The sequence below is a fragment of the Schistocerca nitens genome, chromosome 11 (genome assembly GCF_023898315.1).
Source record: "Schistocerca nitens isolate TAMUIC-IGC-003100 chromosome 11, iqSchNite1.1, whole genome shotgun sequence".
NCBI lineage: Eukaryota > Metazoa > Arthropoda > Insecta > Orthoptera > Acrididae > Schistocerca > Schistocerca nitens.
This window is the reverse complement of record NC_064624.1, coordinates 55,634,664-55,654,200: the sequence shown is the minus strand read 5'-3', so window position 1 is coordinate 55,654,200 and position 19,537 is coordinate 55,634,664. Positions and strand designations below refer to the sequence as shown.

The following is a 19,537-nucleotide window of genomic DNA, read 5'->3' as shown; positions in this document are numbered from 1 at the left end:
AAGAAGGAAAGAAAAAGGAAAGAAAGAAAAAATTAAAATTAAGCAAAATAAAGCACACATGCAAGCACACCCATGCACACTGTTCGAACTCATCTGAATGTGTACGTTAATATGTTTTAGCATCCTCTGTATTCCTCATGTAACACCGGAAAATTTGTTTGGTCCACTTAAACACTGTCTGAAAGGCCACCAATTTATTCTTACAGAGAAGGAAGTGGTTGCATAAGTCACTTGCAGCTCAAAAGGGGGGGGGGGGGGAGGAGGAAGAAAACTGTGGAGAAATTATGAGAATCTTTGGAAACGTGTAGACTGGACTAATTGCACTGAAAATCAGAGTGACTACATGTCATTGTCAACTTTGCACCATTTTAATAAATTAGGAAAATGCTGTGCAGAAGTTTTTCCTTCTTCATTGCACTGAAGAACCAGGATAAATTAGACTGTTGAAAGGCCTACATTTATGGGCCTGCAACAACTCTTAAGTTCTGCAGTCACATGGAAGCACTGTTATTAGGAAATGGGAGTTGCATGAACCAATATTAAACATCCTGCTCTTGCAGCCCTAAAAACTCTTCAATTACAGTTAAATGTAGTAGACAAAATGGGAATACGGTACGAGTGACGAATGACAACAGCAAAGCACTGAAATCATTCTGAAGAAATCTGCCAACTTAGCCAGGTAGGCAGTCATTTGTATTCATGTACACTGAAATATAAATTGTCCATCTACATTCAATGTGCACATACGAGAAAAACATTTATTTTTACTATATTTGGCTCTACTGTCAGCCTCCTTACTCAAAAAACACGTGCTTTTCACAAATGTGCTCCCCGCCAGTGTCCAAGTAAAACTGTCCTCAACAATGAGTTGGTCTCAATCTTCATGAGGTACATAGGTGGCACACACAATACACAATTTGTAAAGTTTGAGACAATAATACAATTTACACACATTCCTACTTCGAAATAAAAATTTAATATATGTTTCATATTGACAACGCAACTAAGAACAAGGAATTACAGCTTTAAGCAATAAGTGTGGTTAAGAATGATGAACTACATTAATTGTGATAGTGCTGACAGAACAGAAGTAGTGGTCAAGTAAATACTGTTTCTGTTTCACTTTGAACATACCTGTTTCCAACAGGATGGAATGTAGTTATATAGGACAATGCCAATATGGTACACAAGTCCTATTCAAGCTTTTATACTTACTGAACTGATACATAGGTTATGAGTCTGCAAAATTTGTGGTTATCTACTTCGTGACTGAAGCAGCACTTTCTGAATGCAAAACAAAAAGTATCTGCACGGAACAACAAGTTGCACCAAGTTAAAGCAACACAGAGGGCATCACAGATACTGAAAGAAACTGAACTGGGAGACTGTTCAAGATTATATATAAACTTTCTTGGGAAAGTCTCTTACACTTCAAGCACTGGGTTTAACCGACGACTCTAGAAGGATACTACAAACCCCTACGTGTCTCTCACAAGGGAACTGTGAGGATAAGATCAGAATAATTACAGCATGCACACAGGCATTCGAACACACTTTTTTCCCCACACTACATACATGAACAGAACAGGAAGAAGCCCTAATAACTGGTACAATGGGACGTACCCTCTGCCATGCACCTCATTGTGATTTGCAACATATATATGTAAATGTTGATGCAGATACTACAAAGATTCAAACTAACCTTAATGTTGAGAACAGACTTACTCAGGTACTTGTAGGGAAACTCATTTGTTAACAGCACACGTTTTCCACAAGGATGTTGATAGTAGGGCCAAGTATTTGAAAAATAAAATTTTTTCCTCATAAATTTACATTTAAGAAAATAACGACAATTTATACCTGGTTCCATCACATTAACATAACCACTGCTCGTGTTCAAATTGAACATGCAACAGCCATTCACAGATGGCAGGTGGCCGCAGAAGCAGTGGAAGACACAAAGCTTGTCTAGGTATGTAGAAAACAGTGCAGTCATTATTATAATGCATTACTGGAGTGATTTATCTGAAGCCAGAAAGGGCACATTCCTCGGCTTTCGGACCGAGGGTGGCAGCAAGTCCAAAGCGGCAAAGTTTGTCTTCCGTTCACGTGCCACGGTGATTGAAGTATTCTGTGCTCGGCAAATCCAGTGTCGAGGCAATTTTGACCCGTCACGCGGCACAGCTCACAAGTGAATGACGGCTGTCTAGATGTGTGCGAGCAAGTCGACACTGAAGCTGACATAAAAGAGTGATATTTAAGACAAACAAAAAACAGACTTTGTTCAGGTTGGGAATAAGTGTTCTCATTTGAAGACCGATTCAAAGTGAAGATGTTTCTAGTGACGACTGTGTGTTCTAAATGTTTTTACAGAGTAACACCAATGATGCAGATTTTGCACCAACAGAGGTGGAATTAAATACCCTGAATCAGTCAACTACAGAGGTAGATTTAAGTCCTGTTAAGAAACTGTGGTCAGTGAAGTTGAGTCATACGCTCTACGCATCAAGAAAGCACAGATAAATTATTAAAGCTATTGATGAATACCTCACAGCAAAACTGAACACACTCTTCAAAGTAGAAATTCCATCTTCAGCAGAAAATGGACCAAAGCACTCTTGCACTTTTTGCCAGGAATTTTTCACAAATATCAATTCAGCTGTTGAATATTGTGCATCCTACAGTGAAAAGGTGCAATACGTAACTATTACTCCAGAGACATTTTGAACCACATTCCAACAGTATCAAAGTACATGGCAGACAAATCAAGAAATGTGTGGTCTAAGACGAATCTTTGGAAGACCAGATCCCTCTTATGGTCAAACTGTAGAAGCTGCTCTAGTTCAAATAGTGCAGACATTTTATCTGCAAGATAAATGGGACTGTTCCCACCTGAGTGCCAACAAGGAAGACACTAACTGCAACAGTTTAAGGTCTAAAAGTTGTGAAACTGAAGAGGTACATGACCTGCAGTATTACAGAAACTTTTGCAATTCATAAGAGCAACTATACAACTTCACACACAGGAGGACAATTTTATGCATTACGACCTAAGTGGGTAGTTCCACACCCACCTGGAGGGGTGTGTGTGTGTGTGTGTGTGTGTGTGTGTGTGTGTGTGTGTGTGTGTGTGTGCCTACTGCACAAATTTTGAACTTTGTGTGGCAACTTTGAAGAACTTACCGGAGCACGTGACACATGACACCTCGGTTGGGCGTGTGAAGTCATTCGTAGTCTGTGACATACATCTACATCTACATGACTACTCTGCAATTCAAATTTAAGTGCTTGGCAGAGGGTTCATCGAACCAAAATCATACTATCTCTCTACCATTCCACTCCTGAACAGCGCGTGGGAAAAACTAACACCTAAACCTTTCTGTTCGAGCTCTGATTTATCTTATTTTATTTTGATGATCATTCCTACCTATGTAGGTTGGGCTCAACAAAATATTTTCGCATTCGGAAGAGAAAGTTTGTGACTGAAATTTCGTAAATAGATCTCGCCGCGACGAAAAACGTCTTTGCTTTAATGACTTCCATCCCAACTCACGTATCATATCTGCCACGCTCTCTCCCCTATTACGTGATAATACAAAACGAGCTGCCCTTTTTTGCACCCTTTCGATGTCCTCCGTCAATCGCAACCCTTCCCTCGCCTTCCCCACAATATTATCTGTGTGGTCTTTCCAAGTGAAGTTGTTTGTAATTTTAACACCCGGGTACTTAGTTGAATTGACAGCTTTGAGAATTGTACTATTTATCGAGTAATCTAATTCCAACGGATTTGTTTTTGAACTCGTGTGGATCACCTCACACTTTTCGTTATTTAGCGTCAACTGCCATCTGACACACCATACAGCAATCTTTTCTAAATTGCTTTGCAACTGATACTGGTCTTCCGATGACCTTACTAGACGGTAAATTACAGCATCATCTGCGAACAACCTAAGAGAACTGCTCAGATTGTCACCCAGGTCATTTGTATAGATCAGGAACAGCAGAGGTCCCATGATGCTTCCCTGGGGAACACCTGATATCACTTCAGTTTTACTAGATGATTTGCCGTCTATTACTACGAACTGCGGCCATCCTGACAGGAAATCACGAATCCAGTCGCACAACTGAGACAATACCCCATAGGCCCGCAGCTTGATTAGAAGTCTGCTTGTGAGGAACGGTGTCAAAAGCTTTCCGGAAATCTAGAAATACAGAATCAACTTGAGGTCCCCTGTCAATAGCGGCCATTACTTCGTGCGAATAAAGAGCTAGCTGCGTTGCACAAGAACTATGTTTTCTGAAACCATGCTGATTACGTATCAATAGATCGTTCCCTTCGAGGTGATTCATAATGTTTGAATACAGTATATGCTCCAAAACCCTACTGCAAACCGACGTCAATGATATAGGTATGTAGTTCGATGGATCACTCCTATTACGCTTCGTAAACACTGGTGCGACCTGCGCAAATTTTCCAATCTGTAGGTACAGATCTATCGGTGAGCGAGCGATTGTATATGATTGCTAAGTAGGGAGCTATTGTATCAGCGTAATCTGAAAGGAACCTAATCGGTATACAATCTGGACCTGAAGACTTTGTGTATCAAGCGATATGAGTTGCTTCACAACCCCTAAAGTTTCTACTTCTAAGAAACTCATGCTAGCAGCTGTTCGTGTTTCAAATTCTGGAATATTCCATTCATCGTCCCTGGTGAAGGAATTTCGGAGAACTGCTTTCAATAACTCCGCTTTAGCGGCACAGTCGTCGGTAATAGTACCATCGGCACTGCGCAGCGAAGGTATTGAGTGCGTCTTGCCGCTTGTGTAGTTTACATACGACCAGAATTTCTTCAGATTTTCTACCAAATTTCGAGAATGTTTCGTTGTGGAACCTATTAAAGGCATCTCGCATTGAAGTCCATGCCAAATTTCGCGCGTCTGTAAATTTTAGCCAATCTTCGGGATTTCGCGTACTTCTGAACTTCGCATGCTTCTGAACTTCGCATGCTTTTTCCGTTGCCTCTGCAACAGCGTTCGGACCAGTCTTGTGTACCATGGGGGATCAGTTCCATCTCTTACCAATTTATGAGGTATGAATCTCTCAATTGCTGTTGCTACTACATCTTAGAATTTGAGCCACATCTTGTCTACATTTGCACAGTCAGATCGGAAGGAATGGAGATGGCCTCTTAGGAAGGCTTCTAGTGACACTTTATCCGTTTTTTTAAATAAAATTATTTTGCGTTTGTTTCTGGTAGATTTGGAAGGAACGGTATTGAGCCTAGCTATAACGACCTTGTGATCACTAATCCCTGTATCAGTCATGATGCTCTCTATTAGCTCTGGATTGTTTGTGGCTAAGAGGTCAAGTGTGTTTTCGCAACCATTTACAATTCGCGTGGGTTCGTGGACTAACTGCTCGAAATAATTTTCGGAGAAAGCATTTAGGACAATCTCTGAAGATTGTTTTCTGCCTACCACCGGTTTTGAACAGGTATTTTTGCCAACATATCGAGGGAAGGTTGAAGTCCCCACGAACTGTAACCGTATGAGTGGGGTATTTATTTGTTACAAGACTCAAATTTTCTCTCAACTGTTCCGCAAGTATATCATCGGAGTCTGGGGGTCGGTAGAAGGAGCCAATTATTAACTTAGTTCGGCTGTTAAGTACAACCTCCACCCACACCAATTCGCACGGAGTATCTACTTCGACTTCACTACAAGATAAACCACTACTGACAGACACAAACACTCCACCACCAATTCTGCCTACTCTATCTTTCCTGAACACCGTCTGAGACTTCGTAAAAATTCCTACAGAACTTATTTCAGGCTTTAGCCAGCTTTTTGTACCTATAAGGATTTCAGCTTCTGTGCTTTCTATTAGTGCTTGAAGCTCAGGGACTTACCCAGCACAACTACAACAATTTACAACTACAATTCCGACTGCTCCTCGGTCCAAGCACGTCCTGTACTTGCCATGCACCCTTTGAGATAGCAGCCCACCCCGTACTTTCCAGAGGCCTTCTAACCTAAGAAACCGCCCAGTCCACGCCACACAGCCTCCGCTACTCGTGTAGCCGCCAGCTGAGTGTAGTGAACTCCTGACCTATTCAGTGGAACCCGAAACCCCACCACCCTATGGCGCAAGTCGAGGAATCTGCAGCCAACACGGTCGCAAAACTGTCTGAGCCTCCGATTCAGATCGTCCACCCGGCTCTGCACCAAAGGTCCGCAGTCGGTTCTGTCAATGATGCTGCAGATGGTGAGCTCTGCCTTCATCTCATAAGCCATACCGGCAGCCTTGACCAAATCAGATAGCCGCTGGAATCCAGAGAGAATTTCCTCAGATCCAAAGTGACACATGTCATTAGTGCCGACATGTGCCACCACCTGCAGCTGGCTGCACCCCGTGCTCTTCGTGGCATCCGGAAGGACCCTTTCCACATCAGGAATGACTCCACCCGGAATGCACACGGAGTGCACACTTTATTTCTTCCCCTCCTTAGCCACCATATCCCTAAGGGGCCCCATTACGCGCCCAATATTGCAGCTCCCAACTACCAATAAGCCCACCCTCTGTGATTGCCCGGACCTTGGAGACTGAGAATCATCCTCTGAAACAGGGCAGGCAGCTGCATCTGGCTCAGCCAGAGACAGTGCCTGAAACCTGTTTGTCAGACGCACTGGGGAGGCTTTCTGATCAGCCTCCGGGGACGTCTTTCACTGCCTGCCACGCCTCGGAATGACCTCCCAATCGACCACAGGCGAGGGCTCAGCCCCACTGTGGGCAGCAACCGGGGCAACCACAGCGGCAGACCGATCTGGGGACAGACGGGACGAGGTTGATATCCCCGTGATACCCAAGTCCGGCTCCCCACAGTGGTGCCCATTGGCAACATAACGTGAGACACTTGTTTGTTTCATGTAGTAACTGCCCTGGAAAGGGAGGAGTGTCTTTACAGATACTTGGCCTGAAAGACATAGCAGATAACTGCAGAAATTACATCTGCGACATGGGAGGAAAAACTAATTAAGAAAATGTTGCCTTACACAGTTTCATTGATGAACTTGGTAAATGGTCAGTGAAAGCAGTAACACCTGCATCTGAAGAAACTGCAACTACAACAAATTGCAGAAGTGAAAAGTTGCATACAGGCTGATGAACTATGCTTAAATCTTCACTGTGATTTTGCTGGGAACTGGTCTGTAACCCTCCCACAAGTAGTACTAGGGTATCATTTGAGTAATGACCAGGTTTCAATTTTTATAGGAGTGACATATTTTCAAGACAAGGCCACAAGTGTTGCAGTTTTAAGTGATGACACAGGACAAAATTATGGATTGTCATTTTGGAGGGGGCAAAAAACCCAGAAACTATAAAAAGTTCAGAACACTACAGTAAAGGACTGACATATGTCCAAATGGAGGATTTGACAGGTATGTCCAAATGGAGAATTTCTTTATAATGATCAAGGAATTATCTTTCAAATAAAAAAAACATTGAAATATCCAGAACTGTTAGAGATACAGCATTTTAAAAATTTTTACGAAGTTCGCATCTTCAAAACGGTATGCACAGTGTCATCTTTGGAGGGCTGTATCTCTGAGCAGAATTTTTTTTTTGGAGAAAACAGAAGAATAAATGTTCCTTACTTAGTCCTTCATTGTAACATATACTAAATTCAGTAACATCCGAGACTATGAAGGTACGATTTTTTCCTAGCCTGCCTGAATTGATATCGAGTATGCCATACGATGTGTTATAGTTCAGGTTAAAATATATAAAAAGAAATTTATCTGCAACTGATATGTACTAACTCTATATGTACAGTCAAAATTACTCTTCTTTTAGAAACATTTGAAATTACAAAATATCTGGCACACTTAAAATTCATATTATTAATTGGGCGCTCTGACGATATTAATTAAATTTATTTCTGGATTCATTTATAAAATAATGATATAATTTGGTGAAGATTCTTCTTATGTAAAGAAAGTTTGTAAACTCTGGAATATTGTTAGTACCGCAGAATGAGTGAGTAGTGAGCATGTCTCTGATGTGGTCGGACGAGTTTTTAATTTTGGCAATACCAATGTAGTTTTTGTTTTAAAAGCAGAGATTGTAAAGACATTGTGATATAGAAAAATGTGACAGAATAAAAAAGTTAGAGTAACAGAAATTATGGAGCAGGCTTTTTCAGAATTATGTCATTTGGAACATACAAAGTCAAAAATTTCAGCTTTAAGAATCAACCTCTAGACGTGACTAACTGGAACCAATTGTGAGAAAAAAGGTAAGTAAAAATGTTTATTTGTAAATCTTACTCCTCTCTAAGCTTATTAGAAGATTTAATTATGAAGCAAGTGACCACCAATAAATGTCCTGCAAGGTGCACCATCATTTTAAACGGTCAATTAGTTTGCGAGCGCTATTTTGCACGTATCTTCTATGCTGAAGTTGGATTTTTTTTTCTTTTTTTGACAGAAGTAAATAGATATATTGCTCTCAGAAAGGAATTCTATAAACCAATGGAGAAAAGTACATAAAATAAGCTAAAATCCTTTTATTCAAGTCAACACCATGACAGAGATCCAAGCACTGACTACATCTTAATTTTTTGTCTATCAGGATCAACGAGTTTGAAAGAATTACGAGCCCTCACGCTTAGTGAAATTAGCAGCCCCGTACTGACCTGTTAAACCAGTGCTCAGCTCACCTGTGGATTGTAAGGTACAGCCTCATCAGCTCGGTGAACTCCGGGTTGTCGTAGCCGAGCATCTGGCAGAAGTTGGCGCTCCAGTCCTTCTTGGGGTCTATAGCTCCGATGCCCTTCGACTCCTTGTAAGTGTTGCGGTAAATCATGGCAGCCACGACGGGCAGTTTCGCGATGAGATCCATCGCATCTTCGTATACGTACTGCGAGATACACACAAAAGTGAGAATCACAAAAACTGCAAATACAAGAATTCAGAAAATGAGTAACAGTTTGGAAGCAACTACACATTACGTGACATTCTTTGCTGAAACAACATTTTGTGCATTAAATATTCTTCCTATATGAAGTACCTTTGAAATTAGCTATTAGGTTTGTTGTTCAACTTTGGAATTCAGCTGTTATCTGTTCTATGATTATAAAATAGGTTCCTTTCTGTGCATTGTATTTCTCTTTACATGTAACAGGAAAGAGATTCCTAAAACATATATTCTGAGGCTTAGGTACCTGTCTAGTGAAGCACTCTCTCAGAAATTGAATTGATGGAGAAGTGAGACTCCTCTCTATTGCTCGGAATGCTACTACAGCAGAAAAATAAAAAGCCTTACTCGAGTTTTACACTGGTGAGATTAATACGGATTATGCCCGTAAATTGAACAAAACATCAGGAAACTCAAACTCATCTATTTCTTTCTGTTTCTCATACATCTAGTGAACACACTTCTCTGTTCTACTGCTGCCAGATACTGGTACTGTCACAGAGTTGCGGGATGTAAACACTGAAAATTACCAACTGACAACTTTCATTCTTTCCTAATTTCCTTTCTGAAATGTGGTTTCACAAACTTACTTTTCTCTGAAAGAAAATGCTCTTTGAACAGGTCTATCAATCACAAGTAGATTCCATTAAAGTAAAACTGATGTCAACATACTACAAAGATGAAAGAAAAATACGAGTTAGAAATACGTTTGTCCATTTAGCACGAAACGTTTATACATGAAGCCTGCTGTTTAGAGAAATAAAATACTTTCATCAAATAATGCAATACAAAGTAATCGAGTACCTTAGCAACCAATAAACTCATTTTATTTTGAAAAATTAGGAAATTAAAAAAAAATTTGTCACTTTCCTTATGCATTATAAATAAGAACATGCACACAACTAATTTCAAGAAGTTAACCGCTAATCTTCAGATGCTCTCCATTATTTGTATTTGTGCTTATAAGGAGCTTGGGCTGACATCACACTGTGGGAGAGAACCAATGAACAGTCTATGAGTTTCAGAAATCACAAATGTGTGGCAAACCATTTTATGTCTGAACTCACAACAAATGCAACTCATATGCACATTTTCTTCAAAATTTATTAGAGAATTGTGTATCAAGCAAGTGTACAGTGTAGAAAACTATCTTATCTACGTACTCTTTCACAAAGACTCGAGGCCCATTATCTTACATAGTCATCTTTTACCTGCATAATTTCCCTGTAAGGCACATTTGTTCTCTTAACACATTTGCGTTTTCAGTGGGCTTTTAGCAGAAAAACATCTCACGAGTTCCATGAATTTGGAGAGTAATGAATACCACTTTAAATTAGTTATGTATTGTTAACCAACAGTAAAGCAAAATTAACCTGTTTTAATTACACTAATACCTAATACTGTATTTCTCTGACGGATTTCTCTGTAAGTCTCTAATTATTGTAGCACAATTTGATAAAGCTCTTTACACATCTTCTGCAAGTCTCTCGAATGTCTTACTACTGTGTGCTATTAGCTCAAGCTATCCAATCAACTTTTACAATTTCTCAAATCTATGAACACAACTAGGAGATCTAACATTCCAGGCTCCTAGAGTTCTGAATGAATTACTCTTACTTCCAGAGTATGTTATCCTAGTGGATAACTCCATTGAACTGTACAGCAATGGTTTGCAGTCTCTTTTGTTCACGGCACACCACACAATACACCAAGTTTCCAGAGCACACTGACATATGAGCTATATTTAAGTCATTCCTTAAACACTACGGTGAAGCAGAAGAACAGACTATAACCCGGTTTCCAACTCACCTCCCAGTACTTGGCCTTGGGGACACCCTCGCTGTATGCCTTGAGGAACTTGCTCTCCGTGTTGAGGGCGGTGATGGCACTGCTGAACTGTGACATGGGGTGCAGGTTGGTGGGGAAGTTGTTCAGCATCGTCACCACGTGTGAAGGCAGGCCAGCCCGGTTAGCCCACTCCTTCGACAGGTACTTCACCTGTAATTGTCGTAACAGTCTTTACTTTCTATTCGGAGCCAACTGAAAACAAAACAGTTTCGTTGTGAACGTACGTTAGAAGGAACTGATCTTGAAATTATCAACCGATGAATTTCAGGAATAATTAGAGAAAAAAATTGTAACAGCCAACTGCATGTGAAAACTAGTACAATATACACTACTGGCCATTAAAACTGCTACACCATGAAGATGACATGCTACAGACGCAAAATTTAAACGACAGGAAGAAGATGCTGTGATATGCAAATCATTAGCTTTTCACAAGGCTGGCACCAGTGGCGACACCTACAACGTGCTGACGTGAGGAAAGTTTCCAACTGATTTCTCATACACAAACAACAGTTGACTAGCGTTGCCTGGTGAAACATTATTGTAACGCCTCGTGTAACGAGGAGAAATGCGTACCGTCAAGTTTCCGAATTTGATAAAGGTCGGATTGTAGCATATCGCGATTGCGGTTTATTGTATTGCGACATTGCAGCTCGCATCGGTCGAGATCCAATGACTTACCAGTATATGAATCAGTGGGTTCAGGAAGGTAATACGGAATGCCATGCTGGATCCCGATGGCCCCTTATCACTAGCAGTCAAGATGACAGCCATCTTATCCGCACGGCTATAACGGATCGTGCAGCCACGTCTCTATCTCCGAGTCAACAGATGGCAACATTTGCAGGACGACAACCATCTCCACAAACAGTTCGACAAGGTTTGGAGTAGCGTGGACTATCAGCTCTGAGACCACGGCTGCGGTTACCCTTTATGCTGCATCACAGACAGGAGCACCTGCGATGGTGTACTCTATGACCGTGTTTAGCGACATCGCAGTGAACGCACATTGGAAGCGTGTATTCGTCATCACCATACTGGCGTATCACCCGGCGTGATGGTAAGGGGTGCCATTGGTTACACGTCTGTCACCTCTTGTTCGCATTGACGGCACTTTGAACAGTGGGCGTTACATTTCAGATGCGTTACGACCCGTGGCTCTGCTCTACCCGTCATTCGATCCCTGCAAAACCCTACATTTAAGCAGGATAACGCACTACCGCATACTGCAGGTCCTGTACGGGCCTTTCTGGATACAGAAAATGTTCAACTGCTGCCCCGGCCAGCGCATTCTCGACATCTCTCACCAACTGAAAATGTCGGGTCAATGGTGGCCGAGCAACTGGCCCGTCACAATACGCCAGTCACTACTCTTGATGAACTGTGGTATTGTGTCGAAGCTGCATGGGCAGCTGTACCTGTGCACGCCATCCAAGCTGTGTGACTCAATGCTCAGGCGTATCAAGGCCATTATTATGGCCAGAGGTGGTTGTTCTGGGTACTGATTTCTCTCTATCTATGCACCCAAATTGCGTGAAAATGTAGTCACATGTCAGTTCTACTATAATGTATTTGTCCAATGAATACCCGTTTATCATCTGCATTTCTTCTTGGAATAGCAATTTTAATGGCCAGTAGTGCACATAGTAATTGGTCCATTATTATTCAGACTTGAGAAACAAAACAACAGCAAGAACTCTAACAAACTCTGCATATGTTTAGCAGTGTAGGGAATTGTGTGCACTACATGATAAAAAATAGATTCTAAAAACCATTTTTAGTTTCACGCATTTACTTTCACTTTCCCCCTACGAAAAAATTTGTAATTGACACCTCTGCATCTCCTGCCCATGATCTTAGAGTTTTTATCCTGACAGTCATTCTCTCTCAGACTGTGGGATTTATTCCTACTTCAGAGGAAGCCCTTTTCTGTGAAGTTCATTGCTTGTACCTCAGCAATTTATTTTGTAAAACAGTCATTTCATCCTAAAAGGATTCGAAATCAAGCATTTTATGCACCACTGCACGAAAATTAAAAAAGAAAAGCATTCTACTCCACAAATGCTTAATTGTGTGTGGCCTGGACTTTAGAACTGCCCGGTATCGACTAAAGTGCGTTTAAAATGCAAGGGAAATGCCACTTCGACCGATTTTGTCAGTTCTGAATGAACACTTCTATGTTTACAAGCAATGTCTTTATTCATACCACCATCTCTGAAAGTGGTTTACCCCACAATTTACAACAACAGTACTAGTACACGCATTACTATGTCACGTGTCGGACCCGATTTTCATTTGCAAATTTCGGCCCAGTCACTTCCGGATCACAATCCCTTCCCTCAAATTGAAACATTTTATTTTCATCATCCCAGCAAGCATTTAACATCACAGGATCACCCTACAAAAGCACGATTTCTGCATAGGGAAGCAATTAGATGGCCAAAGTGACACGTGCACTGAAAGCAAGTTGCACAGCTCGTAGCCACAAGACTGAGGCCATTGTAGGGTGCGAGAGGGTGGCGCCACATTTGAAACTGCCACTGTCACCTCCCTAAAAGTGTCAAGCACCTGCTTTGGTCGGATATCCAAAGTCCGTCCCCATGCTTTATTAAGTGAGTACCCCTGCTCTCTGTTAAATTTTTTGCAGTTTATTCGAATATTAGCTGCTGTCTCTATAACGGAATACCAATATGACAATCCACGAGTCGAGACTAATCTTTTCAAATTTTATTTTACATCCATCTTCCAGGTAATGCTCAGCTACGAGCAACTTCTCAACCTCACTTTCTATACAATATCACTTGCACTGAGAACAGTGGCCAGCTACAGTGGGAATAGGTTGAACTTTCTAGGTGTTGCTGCATTTTCAGCACACACCATACACAAGCGGCACAACATCTCTTACCTACTTGTCTCAGTCCACGCCTCTGCAGGTCATTATTCAAACACCTTACGGGAACGCAGCCGGGTGATGATGTCGATAACTGCCTATGTTTCAGAAGGATCACACCCTGCCATTTGAGGCGAACCTGCCAGGGCAGGGAAGGTGTGCTACTATACAAATATCAGCAATTGTCGATGCCATTTGGCTGCATTGCCGAAACTTATTTGAACGATGCTTACACGAGAAGGGACTATTGTCTCACATTACTGCTCACTGCCCCACAGTATGGCAGAAATACAGGCACCTCTCTCTCTTTCATCGATTCACAAGGTGTCCTTTGTCTGTGGTATCTGGAAGTGTTCAGTACGTCCCCCTAACTGAAACGACACTCGACACACTTATCATACTGCCATTCGAACTATAGGTGGTCATCGTCAGAATGAATCTTTGATTCTGAACACTTTAGAACACAGAGTACTTCCTTTGGTACAGCTAGGTAAAAACAGTGTGTGCTCAAATGCGTGTAGGTTTCCTGTACATCGCCTGATCAAATCAGTCTGTTGCATTCAGATCAACTGATACATACGAGAACAGTCTGCTGCAGGCATTTTAACTGAGGCTTTATCAGCAAAGTGTTGCTGAGGGAGAATACCACAACATCACAGAATTCAGAGCCTGTTCCTCACAATGCTCCACGAAGAACTTTGAACTGACAGAGGCTGTCATTATCCCAGTGCTGTGTGACCTGTCATGTCGCAATATTCACAGACAGAGAAGTACATTGGCTCCGTGACCTGTCTGGACAACATGGCATCCCAGATGGAAACTGGAAACTGTTGGGCCCAAAGATCCAGGTCCCTTATCGACAGGCTCGTAAAAAGTGAGCACTAAACTCAGCCGAATCATTATGTCATTTTGGCATTTCATTTTCTTTGGTGTCTTAAATGTCTGAGTTAACAATGTGGTGTTCACCATGTGTTGTGCTGGTTCTGAATGAAGTACTGTATTGTTACACAAGAAAATGCTTTTGCCTCTTTCACAACATTCAATTTTACTCGAGTTTTGGATTACGAGTACATTTTCTAGTGATACTGTTTCTAAGTCGTCTTATTTCATGTTTAAAACAAGAATACCTACCGTCAATGGACTATTGTATCACTGAGCCAGTAGACAATTAACTACACAAAAACAAGTCACGCATGAATAAAAGGAGTGCACAAGATCCCTTTCCGAGAAAGTGACTCTTAAACCAGGGTGAAAAGATGTGTGCAGACCACACTGAAGAAATGTCACAGATGCTACAACTGCGGGAAACACATTCCAATCCATCAAAAATATTCTATATACGTCTAAATTTTGCACTCTGGAATAGGACAAATACTTCCACAGCTTTAAATTTTAGAATTTAAAATAAACATAAAAGTACTACACAATCTTACGTATTTTACTTTTCTCTTAGTTCAATGTAATATCCCTTTAACCTAGTTGATAATGGAATCTGACTATTCTGTAGGACTCTCACCCAGCATTCGCCTGAAATTATTTAGTAACAACATAGAACACCTGTCTCGCATATTTTAAACAAATTACTGGGGCAATGATTAAATAATTTAGGAAGTAAAGATAATAACTCACCAAATATTAAGTGGTCAATATGCACTTAAACATTAAAATTATTTTGCTACCTTTCTGACAAATCCTCCTTCAGAGCATACCCTGTCTTGAATGCTGCTTCTCAAATTGAGCAATCTGGATTATTACCTGCAACACCAGCTTCACAGAATTACATAGACAGCATAAAATAATTTGTAGACTGAACCTGTTTGCACACTTTGGTGGCTATTGTGTACACCAAGGAAACAGGTTGTTCTCCATCCTGGTGGCCCAATGAGCTGCTGTCTGCCTGATCGCCCCAAAATAGGTAATAGTCGTAGCATTATGCTTGTGCCACGTCGAGTGACTGCCCCACGATGGTGTTTTGGAGGAACTGTGGTGAATCCCAGAAGGAAGCAGCATTTTACAGAAATAGCAATGGAGACACTCATTTAACACACACACACACACACACACACACACACACACACACACACACACACAAGCAAGGTTCTCTCTCACTATTTACAACAATCTGCCAACACTTGTCTAACTTTTCAATTTCGCACGTGTTTGAACAAGGCTTGATGAGTTCTTTGCCTCAGAGCGCATTTTTATCCAGAAAAGTTCCTTTAAGGTCATTCAACAGACAGTGGAAAAGGTGAATAGAGTGGTAATGGAATGATTTCCCAACCCAACTCTTGTGCAGTGTTTTTTGTCAGTCTACCAGAATGCCTCTCTTGCAGAGTCTGCCACTTGAGTTTGCTAAACATCTCCGTAACGCTATCACGCTTACCAAATAACCCTGTGACGAAACGCGCCGCTCTTTGGATCTTCTCTATTTCCTCCGTCAACCCGACCTGGTAAGGATCCCACACTGACGAGCAATAGTAAAGTATAGGTCGAACGAGTGTTTTGTAAACCACCTCCTTTGTTGATAGACTACATTTTCTAAGGACTCCCAATGAATCTCAACCTGGGACCTGCCTTACCAACAATTAATTTTATATGATCATTCCACTACAAATCGTTCCCTACGTATACTCCCAGATATTTTACGGAAGTAACTGCTACCAGTGTTTGTTCCGCTATCATATAATCATACAATAAAGGATCCTTCTTTCTATGTATTCGCAATACATTACATTTGTCTATGTCAAGGGTCAGTTGCCACTCCCTGCACCAAGTGCCTATCCGCTGCAGATCTTCCTGCATTTCGCTGCTATTTTCTAATGCTGCAACTTCTCTGTATACTATAGCATCATCCGCTAAAAGCTGCACGGAACTTCCGACGCTATCTACGAGGTCATTTATATATATTGTGAAAAGCAATGGTCCCGTAACACTCCCCTGTGGCACGCCAGAGGTTACTTTAACGTCTGTAGACGTCTCTCCATTGATAACAACATGCTGTGTTCCGTTTGCTAAAATTTACTCTTCAATCCAGCCACACAGCTGGTCTGATATTCCGTAGGCTCTTACTTTGTTTATCAGGCAACAGTGCGGACCGGAATCTAATGCCTTCCACAAGTCAAGGAAAATGGCATCTACCTGGGAGCCTGTACCTAATATTTTCTGGGTCCCATGAACATATAAAGCAGGTTGGGTCTCACACGATCGCCGTTTCCGGAATTCAAGTTGATTCCTACAGATTAGATTCTGGGTTTCCAGAAATGAAATGATATGCAAGAAAAAAACATGTTCTAAAATGCTACAACAAATTTATGTCAGAGATAAAGGCCTATAGTTTTGAGCATCTGCTCAACAACCCTTCTTGAAAACTGGGACTACCTGTATTCTTTTCCAATCATTTGGAACCTTCCGTTCCTCTAGAGACTTTCGGTACACGGCTGTTAGAAGGGGGCAAGTTCTTTTGTGTACTCCGTACATAGAATCTAATTGGTATATCGTCAGGTGCAGTGGACTTGACTGTCGAGTGATTTCAGTTGCTTTTCTATTCCTTTGACACTTATTTCGATGTCTGCCATTTCTTCTTTCGTGCGAGGATTTAGAGAAGGAACTGCAGTGTGTCTTCCTCTGTGAAACAGCTTTGGAAAAAGGTGTTTAGGATTTCAGCTTTACTTAGCTAAGGACTTTCAATTATCTAGTTTGGAGCTGTGAGGAACATAACCCTGTCTTATGGATTAGAGTGGTAGTGGTGACACTTATTTAGATTCATTTTGAATGCATACCAGTGCAGAGAAGTAATTCTGATACACCAACAAATGTTTCCAATTAAATGAGCAGAGCAGTACATGCCCTTCCCCAACCGTCGTCACCCAATTCCTCACCCCCTCCACCATTTCATTCGACAACCCTTCGCCCTGGTCTTTCTGCTGTGCCTGCACGTACAGGCTTGAGTGTAATCTCAAGCTCTGAAGGACTTGTCAGAAAGCTAGCACATTCTCAGTACCTTAACACCTACATTTATTTATAAACCAACTACAATACAACTCAACCCCAGGGCACAGCACCTGTCACTGGAACCCCTGCAGGACTGAGGATTGCAGCCTACCTGAGCCTCATTGGGTATGTCACCGGTAATGAGCAGCCAGAAAAGGCCCTCAGGGAGGGGTTCGTTACCACCCGGAGCCTTCGGCAGTAGCTTCTGGCACTCCGGGATCGAGTAGCCGCGGAAGCGGATGCCTTCTTCTGGATCCAGCACTGAAGTTTCACACACCAGACCCTTGATGCCACGCATACCACCGTACATCTGAAACCAGAGGGATGAGGGTTGAACAAAAAGTAATCAATTAATTTACAACACAAAACATGCAGTGACTTTTTAGTAAAATAAGAAGTTTCACAGATCAACTCTGAAATTTATATTAAATTAATTTTATTTACATGTTATGCATGTATGTTTTGTTTCTGTGTGTGGTTAATTGCCGATAACTTACAGCATCTATATTACTAAACAGCTACATCAGTCAATCCCATTTGCAGGTTGTGTATGTATAATCTTATATAACATGTTTAACAGCAAGTCAAGTATTATTTAACGTTAGAAATCGTGTTTACGTCTCCTGTCAGCATAGCTCACGGCGCACAAATTATTCAGACTATCTTCATCCGAGCACATATTGACTTCCAATTGACTTTATACATAATAGCGAACATTTTCTGAACTTTTTCTCGCATGCCTGATTAACATCAAATACACACACATATAACTTAACCTGGCGACTGAAGCAGTTTCACATACGCTGGTTTGATTCTTTAAAGAATCGAGGTGTGGGGATTTACCGGTTGGATTATGGTGGATGCATGGCTGAAGCAGTTATGCAGTGTCAAACCTGACCTCCCAACATATAACGAAAATAGTTACGATAGTAAATAATTACGGTAGTAAGTAAGTTTTGCTGCCATTCTAACAAGTTCTGACATTGCTTCCGTTAAATGGAAATACGCTACTACAAATGGAACACTGGATAGTGCGTCTAGCAAGCACTAACGCAGCTGGCGGGAGCTTTGAGCACTAAGTGACGACACGTAACACAGAGTGAAAAGGAGCCGACCTCTGATGAGGCAGCTTACACGGTTCTACGATTATCGTCATTATGCGATTATCTACCGACGAGATGGCACACCTCGCGCTTGTGAGGCCTGATCGTCAACACCGGGAAAACAGCACGTAACTATTCTTTAAATGCAAGACTTAACCGCGATCTATAAATACCAATCGAAACAACAAATTTTAAGAACTGACACGCGTATTACAGAACGCAGTAATCCCGCATAGAGCTGTTAATATATTTTATTGCGGCTGTAAGATCTACGTTGACATTTTCAAGCACAGCGCAATGTTAACCGTCGCAATACAAAAGGGTGCGTGTTTGTGCTTATGACCACCTTTTGAAAATTTTGTACTCTAATCTAATTCTCTAGATTTTGAGATAGTATTGTCTTTATGACTCTTTCTACTAGATTCCATATGTGTTTTAAATTTTTCAGTTAAACTTAACACAAAATTTTAAGTCTCCGTAGTACGAGTGGATGTTACTTTGCTCTATGAAGGTCGTGTTTAGTAATTCCAGGTTTAGAGCCTACGCAAAAGTCCACAACAATGAACGAAATTTCGATTTTTTGTGGTGCGAATGAAGTCAGTAATCTACAATACCGAAAGTGCATAGTAACTGCAAAATGTGTGCTAAAAGGTATGTTCAGGTTATGGGCCCCGATTACACATCAGTAGTTCTTTTAAAAGGTATATTGTTAACAGACAAGAATCGTTA

The 19,537-nt window shown here is 41.3% G+C and overlaps 1 protein-coding gene across 1 annotated transcript in view; it reads right to left on the bottom strand.

The window, feature by feature from the left end:
- The window catches only part of LOC126213558 (probable citrate synthase 2, mitochondrial), a 236,149-nt gene that overhangs the window by 33,384 nt on the left and 183,228 nt on the right, over positions 1-19,537 (bottom strand). Inside the window, exons 3-5 of the mRNA XM_049941390.1 lie at positions 17,818-18,015; positions 10,787-10,975; positions 8,721-8,920 (exon numbers count right to left, since the gene is read on the bottom strand). Of these exons, the coding sequence (XP_049797347.1) occupies positions 8,721-8,920; positions 10,787-10,975; positions 17,818-18,015 (587 nt within the window). The remainder of the gene's footprint in view (positions 1-8,720; positions 8,921-10,786; positions 10,976-17,817; positions 18,016-19,537) is intronic.